At 33.0% G+C, this 19,735-nt stretch overlaps 2 protein-coding genes and 2 long non-coding RNA genes across 4 annotated transcripts; 2 read left to right on the top strand and 2 right to left on the bottom strand.

The window, feature by feature from the left end:
- The first annotated feature begins 567 nt into the window (after nt 1-567).
- On the top strand, nt 568-10,197 carry LOC141689810 (uncharacterized). The gene is made up of 4 exons (XR_012562521.1): nt 568-830; nt 947-1,024; nt 1,884-1,928; nt 9,913-10,197. It is a non-coding gene; the product is annotated as an uncharacterized LOC141689810 (long non-coding RNA).
- LOC141689811 (uncharacterized) lies at nt 4,340-5,116 on the bottom strand. Its single transcript, XR_012562522.1, has 2 exons — nt 4,978-5,116; nt 4,340-4,860 (listed from the first exon to the last, which is right to left on the bottom strand). It is a non-coding gene; the product is annotated as an uncharacterized LOC141689811 (long non-coding RNA).
- An 838-nt stretch (nt 10,198-11,035) lies between the features above and the next one.
- Nucleotides 11,036-15,438, top strand: LOC141693208 (putative WRKY transcription factor 75). The gene is made up of 3 exons (XM_074498229.1): nt 11,036-11,362; nt 12,168-12,320; nt 14,821-15,438. The coding sequence occupies exons 1-3, from the start codon at nt 11,112-11,114 to the stop codon at nt 14,957-14,959; spliced, it is 543 nt and encodes a 180-aa protein (XP_074354330.1). The 5' UTR covers nt 11,036-11,111; the 3' UTR covers nt 14,960-15,438.
- A 1,370-nt stretch (nt 15,439-16,808) lies between these two features.
- On the bottom strand, nt 16,809-18,738 carry LOC141689182 (uncharacterized). Its single transcript, XM_074493370.1, has 2 exons — nt 18,310-18,738; nt 16,809-17,266 (listed from the first exon to the last, which is right to left on the bottom strand). The coding sequence occupies exons 1-2, from the start codon at nt 18,688-18,690 to the stop codon at nt 17,054-17,056; spliced, it is 594 nt and encodes a 197-aa protein (XP_074349471.1). The 5' UTR covers nt 18,691-18,738; the 3' UTR covers nt 16,809-17,053.
- Between the last annotated feature and the right edge of the window lie 997 nt (nt 18,739-19,735).

The raw sequence follows: 19,735 nt of genomic DNA on the forward strand, positions 1-19,735 counted from the left end.
AAATAGTGTTTAGTTTTGGAATAAATATGTAAGAACCCTAAATTTTGTAATCTTTTAAAACTTCAGTGAATAGTGAATAGTAACTGGAGGTGATTATGCAAAACTTTTGAGTTCACCATAAATGAATAGTGAAATCTTGAGAATCCGAGAACGTATTCTTGTTTAACGAGTAAGATAAGTGAATGTAAAAGCCATCGGAATTCGAAGATTCACATTTATACTACGTGTTTTAGTATTCGTAAAGAATGATGTAGAACCAGAAGTACTATGCCAAATAAACAATTCATTAAGGTATTATTAAGATCAAGAGAAATGAATGGAAGTAATTAAATGATTATAAACGATAAAAGAAATCCTTATGAAACGAAACGTTCTACGGGAAAACTATCGGAATAAAACGACAAGGGCATGAGTGCAAATTAAATAAGAAGTGAATGGAAGCCATGCAAGGTGGTCATGCAAGATCCTACACCCAACTAGTAGTTAGGAGTTTAACTAGTAGTTAGTAAATCAAACTAGAATAGTAGCATGAACAGTGTAGGGGAGACAAGAAGTATCATGCACCATGCTTCTACTTTTTTACTCCACCACACAAATAATCAAGCCATACTTCCACTTTTCTTTTGTCCAAATAATTATATATCAACCCATACTTCTATTTTACACCACACCACACCACTCAAGTAACCAAGTCAAGAAAAGCTCCCACACTCCTCACTACAAGCAGTTCGAATTTTCAGACCAAGGGGGAAAGAAAAATTTATAACTTGAGTTTTAGAACTTCATAAATCATGAAATTTGGACCATAGCTTCCTAATTACATATCCAAGGTACGTGCAAAGTTTTATGGCCATTCATTAAGGATTTCATAGGTAAATCGTGGTCCGAAGTTGGGCATTTTTTGTTGGTTAGAATCTAAGTTGTGTTCTTGATATTTTCTTGTTAGTTTAATGCTTGCTAAGGATAGATCAAGCTTCTACAATGTTAATACACTCCTCCTAGGTGTTCAAAGGATCCAAGAAAGGTATAACTCTTTACCCTTAAAGATTTTATAATTGAATTTTAAGGATTTATGTTATATAGTTTCAAGATTCAAAAGATTGTGAGTGCTTGAGGTTTATGTGTTTAAATCTTGTTAAGTTTTAAAGATTATGAGATGTGGCTCTTGGATGTTACACCATATGATGTAGAGAATGAGTAGATGAGTGAATCTTGAAGAGAATATGTGTTGATGTTAGTTATAAGTGGTGAAAATGTCAAGATCTTGTTGTAGATGTTAAGTTTGGAACTTGTGCACTTGTTCTGGATTGTGCAAAAGGTTCGGCCATGAAATAATATGTAAATTATGAACCACTGGACATGAAAATCTAGATATTATTTTGTAGTTTATGTACATATAAATAACGTCGCGATGCGATTTACGGTTTAGGAGTTATGGCCGTTTTAGTTAAAATTATTTTTGTGAAAAGACAACTACGGATTAGTGCAGTTGTGAGATGAATTTGGAACCCTAAAAATTTTAATTTGACTTTGGAAAAATCATGGTAACTGGATATTACATTAAGAAAGAAAGACCAAAAATAATTTTGTGAAAATATTAATTTTTCCATTTTATAGAAATGTTTGAGTAAAAGGAGCGCAAGAGAGAAACGCGTAAATAGGATGTTTTGGCGCGCGTTTTCTCACATTCGAACTTAAAACTTGAAATGGACTTGGTAATACGAGCGATCGATATTAAAACTCGACAATGACATAAAGTGGGTATTTAAGTGTTAAGAATGTGACGAACGGAGATTGGTTACACTTGCGTTGTTACGAAAGATAGTTATTAAAAATGAATCGTTTATCGCGTACTAACTTAGAATGTTGTTCCTTGATTATAGATCGTTACCCGAAGCCCCTAGACCACATTTCCCCTAGCACTCGAGGCAAGTTTTCAAAATCCTATCTTATAATATCCGTGCTTTAAATACTGTCGTGATTATGATGCCGTGCTTTAAATTTTAAAATAAACGAATGATATGTGCTTGTCTATGATTTCAATATGCCTATAATGCGCGTTTGGTTATGAAATATAATTTCATTCCATACTAGTACGAGAAGTTGAAATTTATTTCGGAGATAATACGTTATAGTGGGAGTCGGAGATAGTTTTAAAAATGATTTAATTCCGGGATTAGCCGGATGCGAGAGATTTCGATTTTGTTAAACAAAGTACGTTCGTGTAATATATATCGAACGAACGATTGAGATTTGATTTTTTTTTCAATATCTTTAATAAGTATTTGAATATTCATTTAAGGGATATCCTTATTTGATTAATTATTTTATAAATAATATTTAAAGGATTATTAAATATCCAGAAAGTATTTAAAAATATATTGCATAGATTATAAATCATTTCACTCTACTTAAAAAAAAAGTGTTATAAGCTCCGTCAGGTAGACGAGTAGAGTTGGTATTTGGCTCCTTCAGGTAGACGAGTAGAGTTGGTATTCAGCTATTTTCCAAACTTCAAGATTTTACTTGAACCGGGATTATAAGCCGGAGTTGATATTCACATCATATATGTTATAATTTAAAATTCAGCCTTATCGGCCTTCCGTTGTAAATTGTACAACAATTTTTCCAATATGGAAGGAAAATGACTATACTGGAATAAATCACGTATGCGGTGATCAGCCGTATACGCAAACTTTCTTTACTAATCAAAGGTGTCAACCGACGTGCGATAATTAACCTAGCCATCTTTGGGCTTATCAAAACACTACACGGTTTTTCTCATATTACCGTGCAAGTCCGAAACTCAGTGGTCACACGCGGTCCACATAACCGTACAATGCGCCACTGCTCTCATGGTCGCTGCCCGATACTATCTCTTGACCGGGCAGACCACATTCCAGTCCCAAGATAAACAACAATGATAACTTTCATTTTAAAACCCTTTTCAAAGGAATAGGTCCTTTGAAGTTGACCTTCATTCAGATGATTTGTTCGTCAATTTTAATTCAATTGATCCTTGGGAGTTGTCGGAGTTTTGAACTTGAAATCATATTCAAATCCCTAACTATAGTAGGGGAATACATATATATTGACTTCTTGTTTTTCACTGAGCGAGGAAGCAAAACTCTTATGCTTCGAGACTAAGTTCCCCAAGATTTTGATAAGTTTCAGATGGTTGATCCATTCGTTGAGGTTTGAATAATTTAGAAAGTACCTTCGGGAACTACATCTATTTTTAAATAATTTTTAGAAGTCCGGAAAATTTTTTTACTAAATATTTAGGGTTTTAGAATATTTTTTAAAAAAAGTTTAAATAATTAATAAATCTTAAATAATTAATCAAGGTGGGAGTTGATACCCAATAAATACCCTTTTTATAGTTAAATACTTTTTTTTAAGTAGAATGAAATGATTTATAATCTATGCAATATATTTTTAAATACTTTATGGATATTTAATAACCCTAAGTATTATTTACAAAATAATTAATCAAATAAGGATATTTGTTAAATGAATATTCAAATACTTATTAAAGATATTGATAAAAATTAAATCTCAATCATTCGCTCGATATATATTACACGAACATACTTTGTTTAACAAAATCGAAATCTCTCGCATCCGGCTAATCTCGGAATTAAATTATTTTTAAAACTATCTCCGACTCCCACTATAACGTATTATCTTGGAAATAAATTCCGCCTTCTCGTACTTGTATAGAATGAAATTATATTTCATAAACAAACGCACATTACAGGAGTATTGAAATCATAGACAAGCATATATCATTCGTTTTTTTAAACCGTAAAGCATGGCATCATAATCACAACAGTATTTAAAGCATGGATATTATAAGATAGGATTTTGAAAACTTGCCTCGAGTGCTAGGGGAAATGTGGCCTCGGGGCTTCGGGTAACGATCTATAATCAAGGACCAACATTCTAAGTTAGTACGCGATCAACGATTCGTTTTTAATAACTATCTTTCGTAACAACGCAAGTGTAACCAATCTCCGTTCGTCACATTCTTAACACTTAAATACCCACTTTATGGCATTGTCGAGTTTTTATATCGATCGCTCGTATTACCAAGTCCATTTCAAGTTTTAGGTTCGAATGTGAGAAAACACGCGCCAAAACCTCCTTTTTACGCGTTTCTCTCTTGCGCTCTTTTTACTCAAACATTTCTATAAAATCGAAAAATTAATATTTTCAAAAAATTCTTTTAGGACTTTTTTAATTAATGTAATATCCAGTTACCATGGTTTTTCCAAAGTCAAATTAAAAATTTTAGGGTTCCAAATTCATCACACAACTGCACTAATCCGTAGTTGTCTTTTCACATAAATGATTTTCACTAAAACGGCCATAACTCCTAAACCGTAAATCGCATCGCGACGTTATTTATATGTACAGAAACTAAAAAAAAATATCTATCTTTTCCTGCCCAGTGGTTCACAATATACAGATTATTTCATGGCAGAACCTTCTGCACAATCCAGAACAAGTGCACAAGTTCCAAACTTAACATCTACAACAAGATCTTGACATTTTCACCACTTATAACTAACATCAACACATATACTCTTCAAGATTCAATCATCTACTCATTATCTACATCATCTAGTATAACATCCAAGAACCACATCTAATAATCTTTAAAACTTAACAAGATTTAAACACATAAACCTCAAGCACTCACAATCTTTTGAATCTTGAAACTATATAACATAAATCCTTAAAATTCAACCATAAAATCTTAAGGGTGAAGAGTTATACCTTTCTTTGATCCTTAGAATACCTAGGAGGAGTGTATTAACCTTGGAGAAGTTTGATATATCCTTAACAAGCCTTAAACTAACAAGAAAACATTAAGAACACAACTTAGTTTCTAACCAACAAAAACATGCCCAACTTTGGACCACGATTTACCTATGAAATCCTTAATGAATGGTCATAAAACTTTGCACTTACCTTGTATATGTAATGAAGAAGCTATGGTCCAAATTTCATGATTTATGAAGCTCTAAAACTCAAGTTATAAATTTTTCTTTCCCCCTTGGTGTGGAAATCCGAACTGCTTGTAGTGAGGAGTGTGGGAGCTTTTATTGACTTGGTTACTTGAGTGGTGTGGTATAAAATAGAAGTATGGGTTGATATATAATTATTTGGACAAAAGAAAAGTGGAGGTATGGCTTGATTATTTGTGTGGTGGAGTAGAAGAGTAGAAGCATGGTGCATGGTACTTCTTGTCTCCCCTACACTATTCATGCTACTATTCTAGTTTGATTTACTAACTACTAGTTACACTTCTAACTACTAGTTGGGTGTAGGATCATGCATGGCCACCTTGCTGGCTTCCATTCACTTCTTATTTAATTTACACTTATGCACTGGTCGTTTTATTCCGATAGTTTTCCTGTAGAACGTTTCGTTTCGTAAGGATTTCTTTTATCGTTTATAATTCTTTAATTACTTCCATTCCTTTCTCTTGATCTTAATAATACCTTAATGAATTTTTTATTTGACGTAGTACTCCCGGTTCTACACCATTCTTTACGAATATTAAAAACGTAGTATAAATGTGAATCTTCGAATTCCGACGGCTTTTACACTCACTTATCTATAACGCATTATCTTGCAAATAAATTCTAACTTCTCGTACTTGTATAGAATGAAATTATATTTTATAAACAAACGCACATTATAGGCGTATTGAAATCATAGACAAGCATATATCATTCGTTTATATATTTTAAACCGCATACCATCCACAAACTGATGGACAAAGTGAGCGAACCATCCAGACATTGGAGGACATGCTGAGAGTTTGTGTGATTGACTTTAAAGGTACTTAGGATGAACACCTAGCTTTGATAGAATTTGCTTACACCAATAGCTACCATGCAAGTATAGGGATGCCCCCGTACGAAGCACTGTATGGACGAAGGTGTCGTTCACCCTTATATTGGGATGAGGTTGGTGAAAGGAAGTTGCTAGGTCCCGACTTAGTGCAAAGGACAAGGGACGTAGTGGAATTTATCAGAGGACGTTTAGCGGCAGCCCAAGACCGGCAGCGTAAATACGCCGACTTAGCACGGAATGATAAAGAATACGAAGTAGGTGATCATGTGTTTTTAAAAGTGTCACTATGGAAATGATTGATGAGATTCGGAAAGGAGGGGAAGTTGAGTCCTCGATATATTGGACATTTTGAGATTTTGAGACGGATAGGACCTGTGGCGTATGAGTTAGCCTTACCTCCAAACCTCCAACAGGTTTATAATGTCTTTCATGTGTCAATGTTGAGGAAGTATAACGCGGACGCCAATCATATATTGGAGCATGAACAAGTGGACCTTCAACCAGATCTGTCCTATGTGGAACAACCTGTCGAGATCATTGACCGGAAAGAGCAAGTACTCCGGAACAATAGTGTCAAGCTAGTCAGAGTTCTGTGGAGACATCACAATGTCGAAGAGTCGACATGGGAGTTAGAAAGCCACGTACAAGAAAAGTACCCCCATCTACTTGTGGACTGATTCCGAGACGGAATCCTTTGAAGGGGGGGAGGCTGTAAGAACCCTAAATTTTGTAATATTTTAAAACTTCAGTGAATAGTTCACCATGAATGAATAGTGGAATCTTGAGAATCCGAGAACGTATTCTTTTTTAACGAGTAAAATAAGTGAATGTAAAAGCTGTCAGAATTTGAAGATTCACATTTATACTACGTGTTTTAGTATTCGTAAAGAATGGTGTAGAACCGGGAGTACTACGTTAAATAAACAATTCATTAAGGTATTATTAAGATCAAGAGAAAGGAATGGAAGTAATTAAAGGATTATAAACGATAAAGGATATCCTTTCGAAAAATAAGAAGTGAATGGAAGCCATGCAAGGTGGTCATGCAAGATCCCACACCCAACTAGTAGTTAGAAGTGTAACTAGTAGTTAGTAAATCAAACTAGAATAGTAGCATGAATAGTGTAGGGGAAACAAGAAGTATCATGCACCATGCTTCTACTTTTCTACTCCACCACGCAAATAATCAAGCCATACATCCACTTTTTTCGTCCAAATAATTATATATCAACCCATTCTTTTATTTTACACCACACCACTCAAGTAACCAAGTCAAGAAAAGCTCCCAAACTCCTCACTACAAGCAGTTCGGATTTTAAGACCAAGGGGAAGAGAAAAATTATAACTTGAGTTTTAGAGCTTCATAAATCATGAAATTTGGACCATAGCTTCCTCATTACATATACAAGGTACGTGCAAAGTTTTATGGCTATTCATTAAGGATTTCATAGGTAAATCGTGGTCCAACGTTGGGCATTTTTTGTTGGTTAGAAACTAAGTTGCGTTCTTGATGTTTTCTTGTTAGTTTAAGGCTTATTAAAGATAAATCAAGCTTCTCCAAGGTTAATACACTCCTCCTAGGTGTTCTAAGGATCCAAGAAAGGTATAACTCTTCACCCTTAAATATTTTATGATTGAATTTTAAGGATTTATGTTATATAGTTTCAAGATTCAAAAGATTGTGAATGCTTGAGGTTTATGTGTTTAAATCTTGTTAAGTTTTAAAGATTATGAGATGTGGTTCTTGGATGTTATACTATATGATGTAGATAATGAGTAGATGAGTGAATATTGAAGAGAATATGTGTTAATGTTAGCTATAAGTGGTGAAAATGTCAAGATCTTGTTGTAGATGTTAAGTTTGGAACTTGTGCACTTGTTCTGGATTGTGCAGAAGGTCCGGCCATAAAATAATCCGTAAATTGTGAACCACTGGACATGAAAAGCTAGATATTGTTTTGTAGTTTCTCTACATATAAAGAACGCCGCGATGCGATTTACGGTTTAGGAGTTATGGTCGTTTTAGTGAAAATCATTTATGCGAAAAGACAACTACGAATTAGTGCAGTTGTGTGATGAATTTGGAACCCTAAAAATTTTATGTTCATTTTGGAAAAATCATGGTAACTGGATATTACATTAAGGAAGAAATCCCAAAAAGAATTTTGTGAAAATATTAATTTTCGATTTTATATAAATGTTTGAGTAAAAGGGAGGTTTTGGCGCGCGTTTTCTCACATTCGAACTTAAAACTTGAAATGGACTTGGTAATACGAGCGATCGATATTAAAAATCGACAATGCCATAAAGTGTGTATTTAAGTGTTAAGAATGTGACGAACGGAGATTGGTTACACTTGCGTTGTTACAAAAGATAGTTATTAAAAACGAATCGTTGATCGCGTATTAACTTAGAATGTTGGTCCTTGATTATAGATCGTTACCCGAAGCCCCGATACCACATTTCCCCCGGCACTCGAGGCAAGTTTTCAAACTCCTATCTTATAATATTCATGCTTTAAATACTGTTGTTATTATGATGCCATACTTTACGGTTTAAAATAAATGAATGATATATGTTTGTCTATGATTTCAATACGCCTATAATGTGCGTTTGTTTATGAAATATAATTTTATTCCATACTAGTACGAGAAGTTGGAATTTATTTTCGAGATAATACGTTATAGTGGGAGTCAGAGATAGTTTTAAAATAATTTAATTTCGGGATTAGCCGGATGCGATAGATTTCGATTTTGTTAAACAAAGTACGTTCACGTTATATATATCGAGCGAACGATTGAGATTTGATTTTTTTTCAATATTTTTAATAATTATTTGAATATTCATTTAAGGGATATCCTTATTTGATTAATTATTTTGTAAATAATACTTAAAGGATTATTAAATATCCAAAAAGTATTTAAAAATATATTCCATAAATTATAAAAAAATCACTCTTCTTAAAAAAAGAATTCAACTATTAAAAATGTATTTATAGGGTATCAACTCACGTCTTGATTATTTATTTAAGATTTATTAATTATTTAAACCTTATTTAAAAATATTTCGAAACCCTAAATATTTAGTAAAAAATATTTTTCGGACTTCTAAAAATTATTTAAAAATAGACGTAGTCTCCGAAGGTACTTTCTAAATTATTCAAACCTCAACGAAGGGATCAGCCATCTGAAACTTATCAAAACCTTGGGGAACTTAGTTTAGAAGCATAAGAGTTTTGCTTCCTGGCTCAGTGAATAACAAGAAGTCAATATATATGTATTCCGCTACTATAGTTAGGGATTTGAATATGATTTTTAGTTCAAAACTCCGACAACTACCAAGGATCAATTGAATAAAAATTGACGAAAAAATAATCTGAATGAAGGTCAACTCCAAATGACCTATTTATTTGAAAAGGGTTTTAAAACGAAAGTTATCATTGTTGTTTATCTTGGGACTGGAATGTGGCCTGCCCGATCAAGAGATAGTATCGGGCAGCGACCATGAGAGCAGTGGCGTATTGTACGGTTATGTGGACCGTGTGTGACCACTGAGTTTCAGACTTGCACGGTAATATAAGAAAAGCCGTGTAGTGTCTTGATAAGCCCAAAGATGGCTAGGTTAATTATCGCACGTCGGTTGACACCTTCTACTAGTAGAGAAAGTTTGCGTATACGGCTGATCACCGCATGCGTGGTTTATTCCAGTATAGTCCCTTTCCTTCCACTTTGGAAAAATTGTTGTACAATTTACAATGGAAGGCCGATAAAGATGAATTTTAAATCATAACATATATGATGTGAATATTAACTCTGGCTTATAATCCTGGTTCAAGTAAAATCTTGAAGTTTGGAAAAGAGATGAATACAAGTATATATGGGATATAATGTTATAGTTGATTTCGAGAATATAATAAATTTGACAAGCATATAAATTTTCAAGAGTTTTTGAAAATACAAAGATCAATTATTGGTTTTCCTTATTCACACATACTCATATATGGATATGTGCTCACTCTTACTTTTATATATCATATCATAACAGATTACCAGCATGGCTCAGACTAGGACTACTGTCCGCAAGCGGGTGGGAGATGCTCGTGAGTATCGTAGGTTGTTTGTGTGCCAACTCCGTCAGGTAAACGAGTAGAGTTGGTTTCCCTTTTGTAAACTCTGATCTAAGAACTAAAACATTTGTGACCCGAGTCAGTCTCATGTAGAGTTGCCTTCGGTGTTCACCCTTTTGGGATAATTACATTTGGTTTGTAATGAATTAAACTAGCACGTGAATTATTTTAGTAATGCTTCTGAGCATATAACCTATATAACCTGTGCGTGTGTGAGTTATGAATGAAAAGGTCAAGTGATATTAGTAAAAGTGGTCTAATCAAATTTTAGTAAATAATAAGTGAGCGTGACAACCCGATTCCCGACCTTATATTTGGGGGTGTTACAAACTATTTGTAAGAGTTTTTTCTACTAATGAGAGCGAATATTGCTCTAATTCTTGAAAATGGATATAAATCGTCTAGGACAGGGGAGGGGTATACCGTACATCTATATTCTAAACATTTATATTCTAAAATAAAAGCAGGATTCCAATAATTAGTAACCGAAAGTAAACTAATTTCGAGTTGGTTTGGCAACATTTACTTGGTGTGGTGCGGACAAATATGCCTTACGCCCTACGTGGCCCAAACAAATGAAAAAGAAAAATCAAAGATACCGTTCTAGGAAAGTTCCATGTTTGAGACAACTATACATTACATTACATAATCAAGATGACGTAACAAACGTTACTAGTTCAGTAGTCCCTCCGTCCCAAAATATTTTTCCTATATTAACTTTTTGTATTGTTTATGGTAAGCGATTGACTAATAATTTACATTTGATCTATAAGATCAAACTAGATCAAACATAGTCATCAATGATTTTGTTGGATTCGTATTTATCAGTACTTTAATACAATGAAATTTTTATATTTAATACTAATACGAAATTAAAGATATTAACAATCAAAAGTGGGCATTGACAAACGTGTCCAACACAAAAAGGAAACGTTTTTAGGGACGGAGGGAGTAATATACTAAAGTACACTAACACACAGCATTTCGTTTCCAGGAAGGTGCACGCTCAAATAAAACAAGTGGCTTATATATATTACACAACACACAAATTGAGCAAAAATACATACAAAGTCTTTCCAAAGTCTTCTCTTTACTTGTACCAGCAGCCATCACAAGCATGATCCAAACACAGTCTTCAAACCCTAACCCTAGCGTGATTAGCACTTATGTGAACGATAACCACGACGATTTCGGGTTCGAATTTTCGGAGTTTCTTGCACTTGAAGATCATCTGGAGGATGATTATATGTGTAACTTCACTTCACTTGTTTCGGAAAGTCCGGTGATCTTGCAAGAGAATCACACAAGTACTGAGAGTTCAATGAATTCTAATCAAGATGATATGGATAACACGCATGTGTTGCAAATGTTAGTGTATATCTATATTTTGTTTTTGTTATTTTTTTCTAGTTAATTACGCACGCAAACATGGCAAGTCGAATTTCTATCCTATGGCCAGATGAACAAGAGCTTAACTACTACACAACCTATTATAGGCCTCAACTAATATATATATATGGGAGCTGTTCTCCGCCATCGTTGGATGGGATACAGCTGCCGCAATATTTCATTGCGGTAGTACTCACCTGTCGCAATGAAATATTGCGGAAGCCTGCAATAAAATATTGCGGATGGTGTATCCCAACCAAATTGGTTGGGGATAATTTGCCTATATATATATTTATATTTATATATAAGAAAATGATCAAATAAAAACTAAAATTAAAATAGAAACTAATCTAAGTCATTAGATCAATCTAATCTAATGGTCCGCTTAGAAACACCACACCCAACGAATCTGCACCATATCACACACAATTTCAGCTTTTCCCCTTCATTTTTAATTTGATTTTTTCCGTGAAACGATAATTTTTTGAAAATCCGACTTCACCGTATTTTTCTCCATCTCTCAACGATCAATTTGCATACCATATATGTTATATTTCGAAGTAATTTTAAAAAAAAATTATTTGATTTCTAGTTTTTATTATAATATTGGTTTCTATTAGAGTAGTTTTTTATATATATATATATATATATATTTCGGAAATGCTCGATTACAGTAATTTAAATAATTAGTTCAAGCCTTCATCTTGTTCAAGAATATAAAGGGGCTGCTCTAGCATATTATTTGGTTGTTTTTTGACAATTTAAAATGTTTATATTTGTGCAGAAATAAGTGCAGCAAAAGGATGAAGAAAACAGAAGCTAAAGATAAGGGTAGTAGAATTGCTTTTAGAATGAAGACTGAGCTTGAGATTTTGGATGATGGATACAAGTGGAGAAAGTATGGGAAGAAGATGGTTAAAAGTAACCCTAATCCAAGGCAAGTGTTTCAAACTTATCTTTTACTTTTATATTATCGAATTTAACCGCAGGATAAAAAGGTATTTCATTGCAGTTAGTTTATAATTTAATAGACAAACTGGATATAAATTAATACTAGTCATGACGGATTGCTTTTAACACTTGAATGATTTTTAATAATATAATTATATTTTAAAATTATTATATTTTGATATATTTTTTCAATAGTTGAAAAATAAATTGATGAACATAATAGGTTCTAATAATAAATGTTGTGTGATAATTTGAGATTTGACTGAAAATAAATAAATAATATAATATGTTGTTCACGGGACTCAAACCCTCAACCTATGAAAATTGTTAAAATAAAGAATATAAAAATTTAAATATAATAAATTGTTCGACGGAATCCATGAGAGCAGTTTAATATTATTATAATAATATTTATTATTGCATCCAACGGTTCTCATCTATCTGACTTTAGATGACGGTTGTTATTTATTGTACCAAACAATTGTACCGAACAACCAACTACCAAATATACGGTGTTCTGCTATAATAACAGTATATAGTATAAATATTCGATCATTTATATGTTTTATGTACATGAGGATAAGGATGCTATATAATCTACATGTCAGGCAAAAACGAAGAAAATACAGCTATTCTTGGTTAAAATTCATCCACTCTCCCTCCCCCTTCCTTCTCTTCAACTATAAATATATGCTTAATCTCTCATTTTATTTTCATAGAAATAATAAAATATTATTTTTAAAATATAACTAATGAAACATGACGTCAGCAAATTTTAATTAATCATAATTTAGTATTAGTTTAGCTATCCGTAAAGGAGATGCTCTTATATAATGAAACAAGTCAGTTTTCTTTTTTCTTTAAATAGAAATTTAGAGAAAACGAGAATACAAAACTACAATAAATAGATAAATAAAACTAATAAAACTTATATATTTATATTGCATATACTTGAATATGATAGAACTATCTCAAAATATATTGACCGCATAGTAAAAATTATTATTTTTAAAATTTACTTTTAATAAATAATGGTTTAAGTTATATATTTTTATTCAGAAAAAAAAAATTTTGAAAATTATTATTTTACTTATGCAGTGAAAGCACTTAGAAATGAGTGCATTATGGACCATTAAAAAACAGAGGGAATATATCACACTTTTTTTAGCTAGCTACATGCATATAAGGATATTTAAATATATATACACCACTAAATATAAAAATTAATTTGTGGCGTTTGAATAATGACTGCAGTGCAGCTGGTTTTCTATATTTTAAGGGACAAATTTAATCATAAAATTCTAATCCATTTAACAAAAATAAAAATGAGATTTCGATGCACTAACATTTCTCCTTGGTTTATAATATCATATAGGAGCTAGTTATTTATAATATTATTTTATTGAGAGGGTGCAAATTGTTACGTAGCTAAATTGCTGCAACACCATCTTCATCTAATTTTCCAGATCGAAGCGTCGAATCAGTTTATTTTGGAATAAAAATTTGGCAGTTGTACTTATATGCACAAAACTTCTGCATTGACGTATCGGGTTTTCTAATGTGTGTCCAAGTTCACACAATAAGTACTAATTCCCATGTGTTTGATACATTTTGATTGGTCCTCTAATCAAAAATATTGATGGACCCCTGCATTTACAACAATTCTATCAATAAAAATGTACCAAACTCATAAAATTTAGTACTTATTATGTGCCCTTGGCTTGTAACTAAAAGTTGTTAATCATTTCGAGATTTAAAGATATTTTGAATCCTACGAAGAAGACTACCACTTTCAGCTTTCAGGTCAACCCCTAGTCCTTTGGAGTTTGTCCACAAGCTATAATGCTTATCATTAACATTTGGCATCCTCTGTTATTGGCTCATATATATCCACACATTTATAATGGCGTAGCAATCCAACTTGTTTATTTTATAATAATTCACACGTCCCTATTTTTCAAAAAGACAAGAATTCAACTACTGCATCAATCATTTATTTGTTGACGGTATTTCACATTGTTGTGACAACAATTTGAGGGCACGGTGTAAATTGCAATATGATAGGCCATGACACACATTAATCACTAACTTTTATGATTTTTTTATGATTTTAGAGTGTTTCTATTGGCGGAGTTAATGTGAATGCAAGCGGGTCCATCAACATTTATAATTGAAAGACCAACCAAAATTTGACACTATCACTTCTTATTGTGTACTCATGGGCACATCACAGAAAATCCGTTTTAGTTATACAGTAGCTACAAGCCTACAATGTATGACAACCAAAATGAAGTTTCTTTCTTATGCTAATCCCTAAACAGTATACAAGATATACAAAGAATTACATTATTTTTCTTTACCAATAATATTTAGTTGATATCTCAACTCGTAATAAATCGAACTTTAATCTCCTTCTCCTAATTATACTGCTCTGAAATGATAAATATATAATTGTAATGTTAAAATATTTTTATTTGATTACACAGGAATTACTACAAGTGCTCAACTGTAGGATGCAAAGTGAAGAAACGAGTGGAAAGGGAAATAAAAGACTCCAGCTATGTGATTACTACTTATGAAGGCATTCACAATCATGAAACCCCTAATTCCGTGTTCTATTATTAAACCCAAGTGCATTCAATTCGTAACAGACAGGTCTGAAAACTTCATTTCAGGCGCATCATGTACATACTTCATATAGACTACAAACAGACACGTCTCAAAATTTAGATATCTAGTTAACCACAAAACCTCACTGCGGCTGAAGCCTGAAGCACTGATCCGAGACCATTGTGGTTTGACATCCAACACCTCTAGATTTTAGGATTTCCGACATCAAAAAGCTCATTGTTGGTGTAGTCAAATCACGATCACTATCGTCGTATCTTTTAAACAATTGGAATTGGAACTCCCCTGCCTAAAAACCACTCTGTCTTACTATACTCGAGTAGTCTTTTGTAGTCTGATCAGCCCAGGTACTGTAAAGACCAGGTAATACAAGTTTATGTAGATACTCTTGGTACCGTCTAATTTTATCCTTGAACTGCACTGCTGTATCGCTCAATGAAGGAACATCTCAAGAGCATATACTACAGTATTCTGTACTCCAGTAAGTATTTGTATAGATAATAAGAAAATAATAGTCGTTGGCTATTCTAAAATACTACCATAAATCATTATACAGCATGTTGGCACCCATTTACATAACTTCAACATTCTAAACCAACTTTCTGTGACAAAGAGAGAAAACATGCACACGGAGAATGTGTGCCTGCTCCTTTCATAATCTCATAATAATTTACCTGTAAAATAATTTTTGAGTATCACTTACACTACATAACAGTAGCAGCAAACCAAGCCAAAAACTAAACTACTGCATAATTTTGAGAAGATTAAAAATTTACAGCAAACCCATAACTGGAACTATAATGAAAAGAGGCGAAACTGCCAGTAGACTACAATCAGCCTCATGAGAATTGCATCAAACTATCGAGTATGAAGTCATTCTTGCCCTACAGTCTAGAACTCCACGCAATCATGCAGGCTACCGTATGAAAAATTGGGCCTTAAATTTCATTCTTAAACTCTCTTCTGGAAAGCATTATCAACTTTAACGGAGTACCATCACACCTCAACTTTACAGAAGATCAACTCTGTTTTATACTTAATTACTAGCCTCAAGTGGACACAAGATCAACTGTGTTTTGTACTTGACTATTAATCAGGCAATAATAACATTTAGTGAGACGGAGATTAAAAAGATCCATGACTTCCCCAGTGTCAAAATGGCAACTGTGTTCTTAGCTGCAATTCGAAATTAACTTTCACATGTACGGAAAAGGATTTGATGCACGAAAAAATTTAAAGTGGACTATCTTCTAAACTTCATAATATTGTAAGATGGGATGAAACTGTAAATAAAAAAATGTGGAAAAGGCGGCCAGGAGAACGTAAGCAAACGAGCTCCTTTCTCTTCTTCTACCGTACTATAATATCCTAACAAGTTGACCAACTATTCACTTGCCGTAAATAATCAATGGGGAAAATCGCTCTGAATTATCCTAGATGCAACCCTTAACCTTTTTATCCTAGATGCAGGCTTAGAAGAGTAATACGCTAAATTGGTAATCTGTATGGTGAACTTGTAGATCAACAAGTTTTTTGTATCAAAAACAAAACTGACAAAAAGTTGGAATATTTAAATTGTGCTCTACAACCAGCGGAGGATCTGATATAATGAAATTGGGATATGCAAATATTGTTGTAAAACCATATACTGTACTGTGTCGAGTCTTGATATCAAATGTCTAAAATTATAAAATGACTTGTTTTAAGTGTGCGTTCTCTAAGCTCTAAGCCTCTAACTCACACTTTTCCACACTGAGGACTATGTAATTTCAAAAAGTAAGGTACTACTTTTGCAGCACAGAGGTTGAACCGCAAAAGGAAAACGAAGAAGAGAAACGTACTTGTTACAAAATTTAAAAGCTTTCCTTTAATGCAAAAAAAAAACCACAACCAGAATATGAACTGGCAAATATTGATAAATAAACTATCTGTTTCTGATTACAGACGAACAAGGTAAGCTACCAAACATAAATTAATCAAATTCAACATTATAGGGTAAAAAGAGATCATTGTATGTGGTGTCATACCAATCAATATTCGATAGTCAAAACTGCAGGGTAATTATGCTTTCTCACAGCACTATTGCAACTTTCACCAGCCATACTTCAATAAAAAGTCCTTAGTTCTCTTTCTGAAGCGAGTAATTACGACTACCACTAAAGCTAAGATCCATGGAGGGAAGTAACCACCTGAGAAGTTCAACTTTTGTGCCCATTGCGGAGTCTCCTTCATAACAAAAACTATTAAAAGCGTGATTACTGCCACTCCTACTACTATCCTCGTGATTGGATTGATTATGGAGTCCTGAAATTATTGAGAAAAAATCAAAAAATGAGAATAAATAATATACAATTCATGCACCATCCTTCTGCCTTACACAAAATAATCATTTAATTTTCCCACACAGATATCAAGACCACCTAAATTATACACAAGCAATAGCTAAAGCAAAGCAATAGCAAATGGAATCCAAATTTCTAGTCAAATTACAATTTTCATATTACTGTTGATGGTTGAACATAATATTCATCTTACAATGCCTAACTGCTCACGAACCAACCATTGTCACCTATTTCTGTCATGTAATTTTACACATTCCATATAGTAGCCAAAATACAACTTGTATCCCTTTAAATGTCTGGAAAAATCCACTTGGATCACAATGTATCTAAAAATGTATGTAGAAATCTACTTCGAATAACAATATATATAACCAAATCACACTCTAACTAACTTTCAACATTACAACATTTATAGCATTTACAAGCCCCATATTATATAGCTAGACCTCACAATCATGTTATCGTGTATGTTTATGTTCTCATGTCGCAACTGCTAAACCCATACACAACACCTAACTAATTCATGGATCTCATTACACTTACCATACATCACATAAAAAAAATTCACGCATCCACAAAACCACTAGACACGAAAATTTTGTGTACACCAAATGTCACATATAATTTGGTGTAAACACGAAACTAGACACAAAGATAATAACATCTAATTTTCATATCCAAATTGCGAAAATCTTTCACTTAAACAAACTAATTAAATTCTGATCTCAATTCTAAACATATTTAGCTAGCCAATGCACGCACACAAATTATCACCTAATTAATCAGTTAGTTAAATCTCTCTCTCTCTCTGAAAATCTTTCACTTAAACAAACTAATTAAATTCTAATCTCAATTCTAAACATATTTAGCTAGCCAATGCAAGCACACAAATTATCACCTAATTAATCAGTTAGTTAAATCTCTCTCTCTCTCTCTCTCTCTCTCCCTCCCTCTCCCTCTCTCTCTCTCGGACACATATATGAGTATCTGAAAGAGATTATATACCTTAGGCTCTCCATCGACTGAAATAACAGCACCATCAGTATACGGAATCATCGACAATCCATTTCTCGGATAAAACCTAATCGGAGCACCACGTCCTCTGATAGAATTAAATGCATAAATAGCTTTAAAATTGTATTTCTCGAGAATTTCTCGAACTTCGAGCTGATCTTGTTCGTAACCGCCGAGTCTCGATTTGAAGACGGCGATCGGACCTCTACCGCGCCGGAGAAGGTTGATCTCGACTTCAGGAACCTTCGAAGACTGCGATTTCGAATCGGTGTTTTGCGATGATAACAATGGAGTCGACTCGTCGGAATCGTTGGTTCCGGTGGTTGGAGATGTGGATTCTTCGATTTCTCCGGCGGTGTTTTCTGTAGTCATGCTAGTTAGTTAATGAAACCTCCCCTTTCTTTGTTTGTAGTTCAATTTAAAATAACCGAAGAAATTAGAAAATAAAAATATAAAAGATTTGAAAAAGCGGAAATTGGTATTTTTCGATAAAGTAACATTTCAGTGATTAATTAGATAATAGGTGATTAATGGGATTGATTAGTCGGAGTATTAATCAAATATGTTTAATAAAATACGGAAATAGTTAATTTATTAAATAATTAATTTATTAAACTAAATATATTAATTTAAGAAAAAAGTGCAGTTATTAATCGAATCGACAAAATATATTGAAACGATAAATCGGGTGATTAATCAGTAAAATTGGTGATTTTTAGAAGAGAGGATTTGGCCAACATGTTTTATTCAAATTAATTAAAATTTTAAGTTCAGCATATTTGAGTTAATTTTAATTCAATTAAACTTTTAATTTGATGGTTCGAACTTCAAAACCCGTGTACGTGAGTGTGTTTAATCAGCGAAAAAAATTCATGTGAGTGTGTTTAAAAAAAGGTCTTCTTAACATAAAAACTTAATTTTCAACACTACATTATAATTTGTGTCCATATTGTATACATGACCGATTATATTTATGGAAATAAGAGTAAATTTTGATGGTGAAAACAGATGTATTTAATGTTTAAACATAACCCTCAGGTTTGTGGTTAATATTTTCGTTTAAAAAATTCACGTGAGTGTGTTTAATTAGCGGAAAAAACTCATGTTCGTTTCTAGGTAAGTCTGCAATAAAAATAAACTTGACTAACTATCCATAATGTTTATGGAACTCAGAAATTAGTGGCCTGATACTGTTATGAAAGAGAACGGATTAAACTGGTGTGGTATGAGATACACTTGCAATTGAGGATGAATATCACAATACACATTGAAGCATTACTTTCCGAAAAGTTGTATTCAAGGCATGTGAAGATCACAATTACGCCAAGGAAACTGGACAGGACTAAACTGCTTAGGTTTTTTCTTTCACTTGTCGGAGGTGACCAGAACTTCATACTTTTTTTCGTAGATAACCCGC

The sequence above is a fragment of the Apium graveolens genome, chromosome 10, assembly GCF_009905375.1.
Source record: "Apium graveolens cultivar Ventura chromosome 10, ASM990537v1, whole genome shotgun sequence".
Lineage (NCBI taxonomy): Eukaryota > Viridiplantae > Streptophyta > Magnoliopsida > Apiales > Apiaceae > Apium > Apium graveolens.

What these genes read in the sequence shown, in the direction of transcription:
- LOC141693208 (XM_074498229.1), top strand. Translation starts at nt 11,112, where the DNA reads ATGATCCAAACACAGTCTTCAAACCCTAACCCTAGCGTGATTAGCACT. An exon ending in AACACGCATGTGTTGCAAAT is followed by an intron (nt 11,363 to 12,167) that starts GTTAGTGTATAT and finishes ATATTTGTGCAG; the next exon opens with AAATAAGTGCAGCAAAAGGA. An exon ending in AAAAGTAACCCTAATCCAAG is followed by an intron (nt 12,321 to 14,820) that starts GCAAGTGTTTCA and finishes TTGATTACACAG; the next exon opens with GAATTACTACAAGTGCTCAA.
- LOC141689182 (XM_074493370.1), bottom strand. Translation starts at nt 18,690, where the DNA reads ATGACTACAGAAAACACCGCCGGAGAAATCGAAGAATCCACATCTCCA. An exon ending in CAGTCGATGGAGAGCCTAAG is followed by an intron (nt 17,267 to 18,309) that starts GTATATAATCTC and finishes CAATAATTTCAG; the next exon opens with GACTCCATAATCAATCCAAT.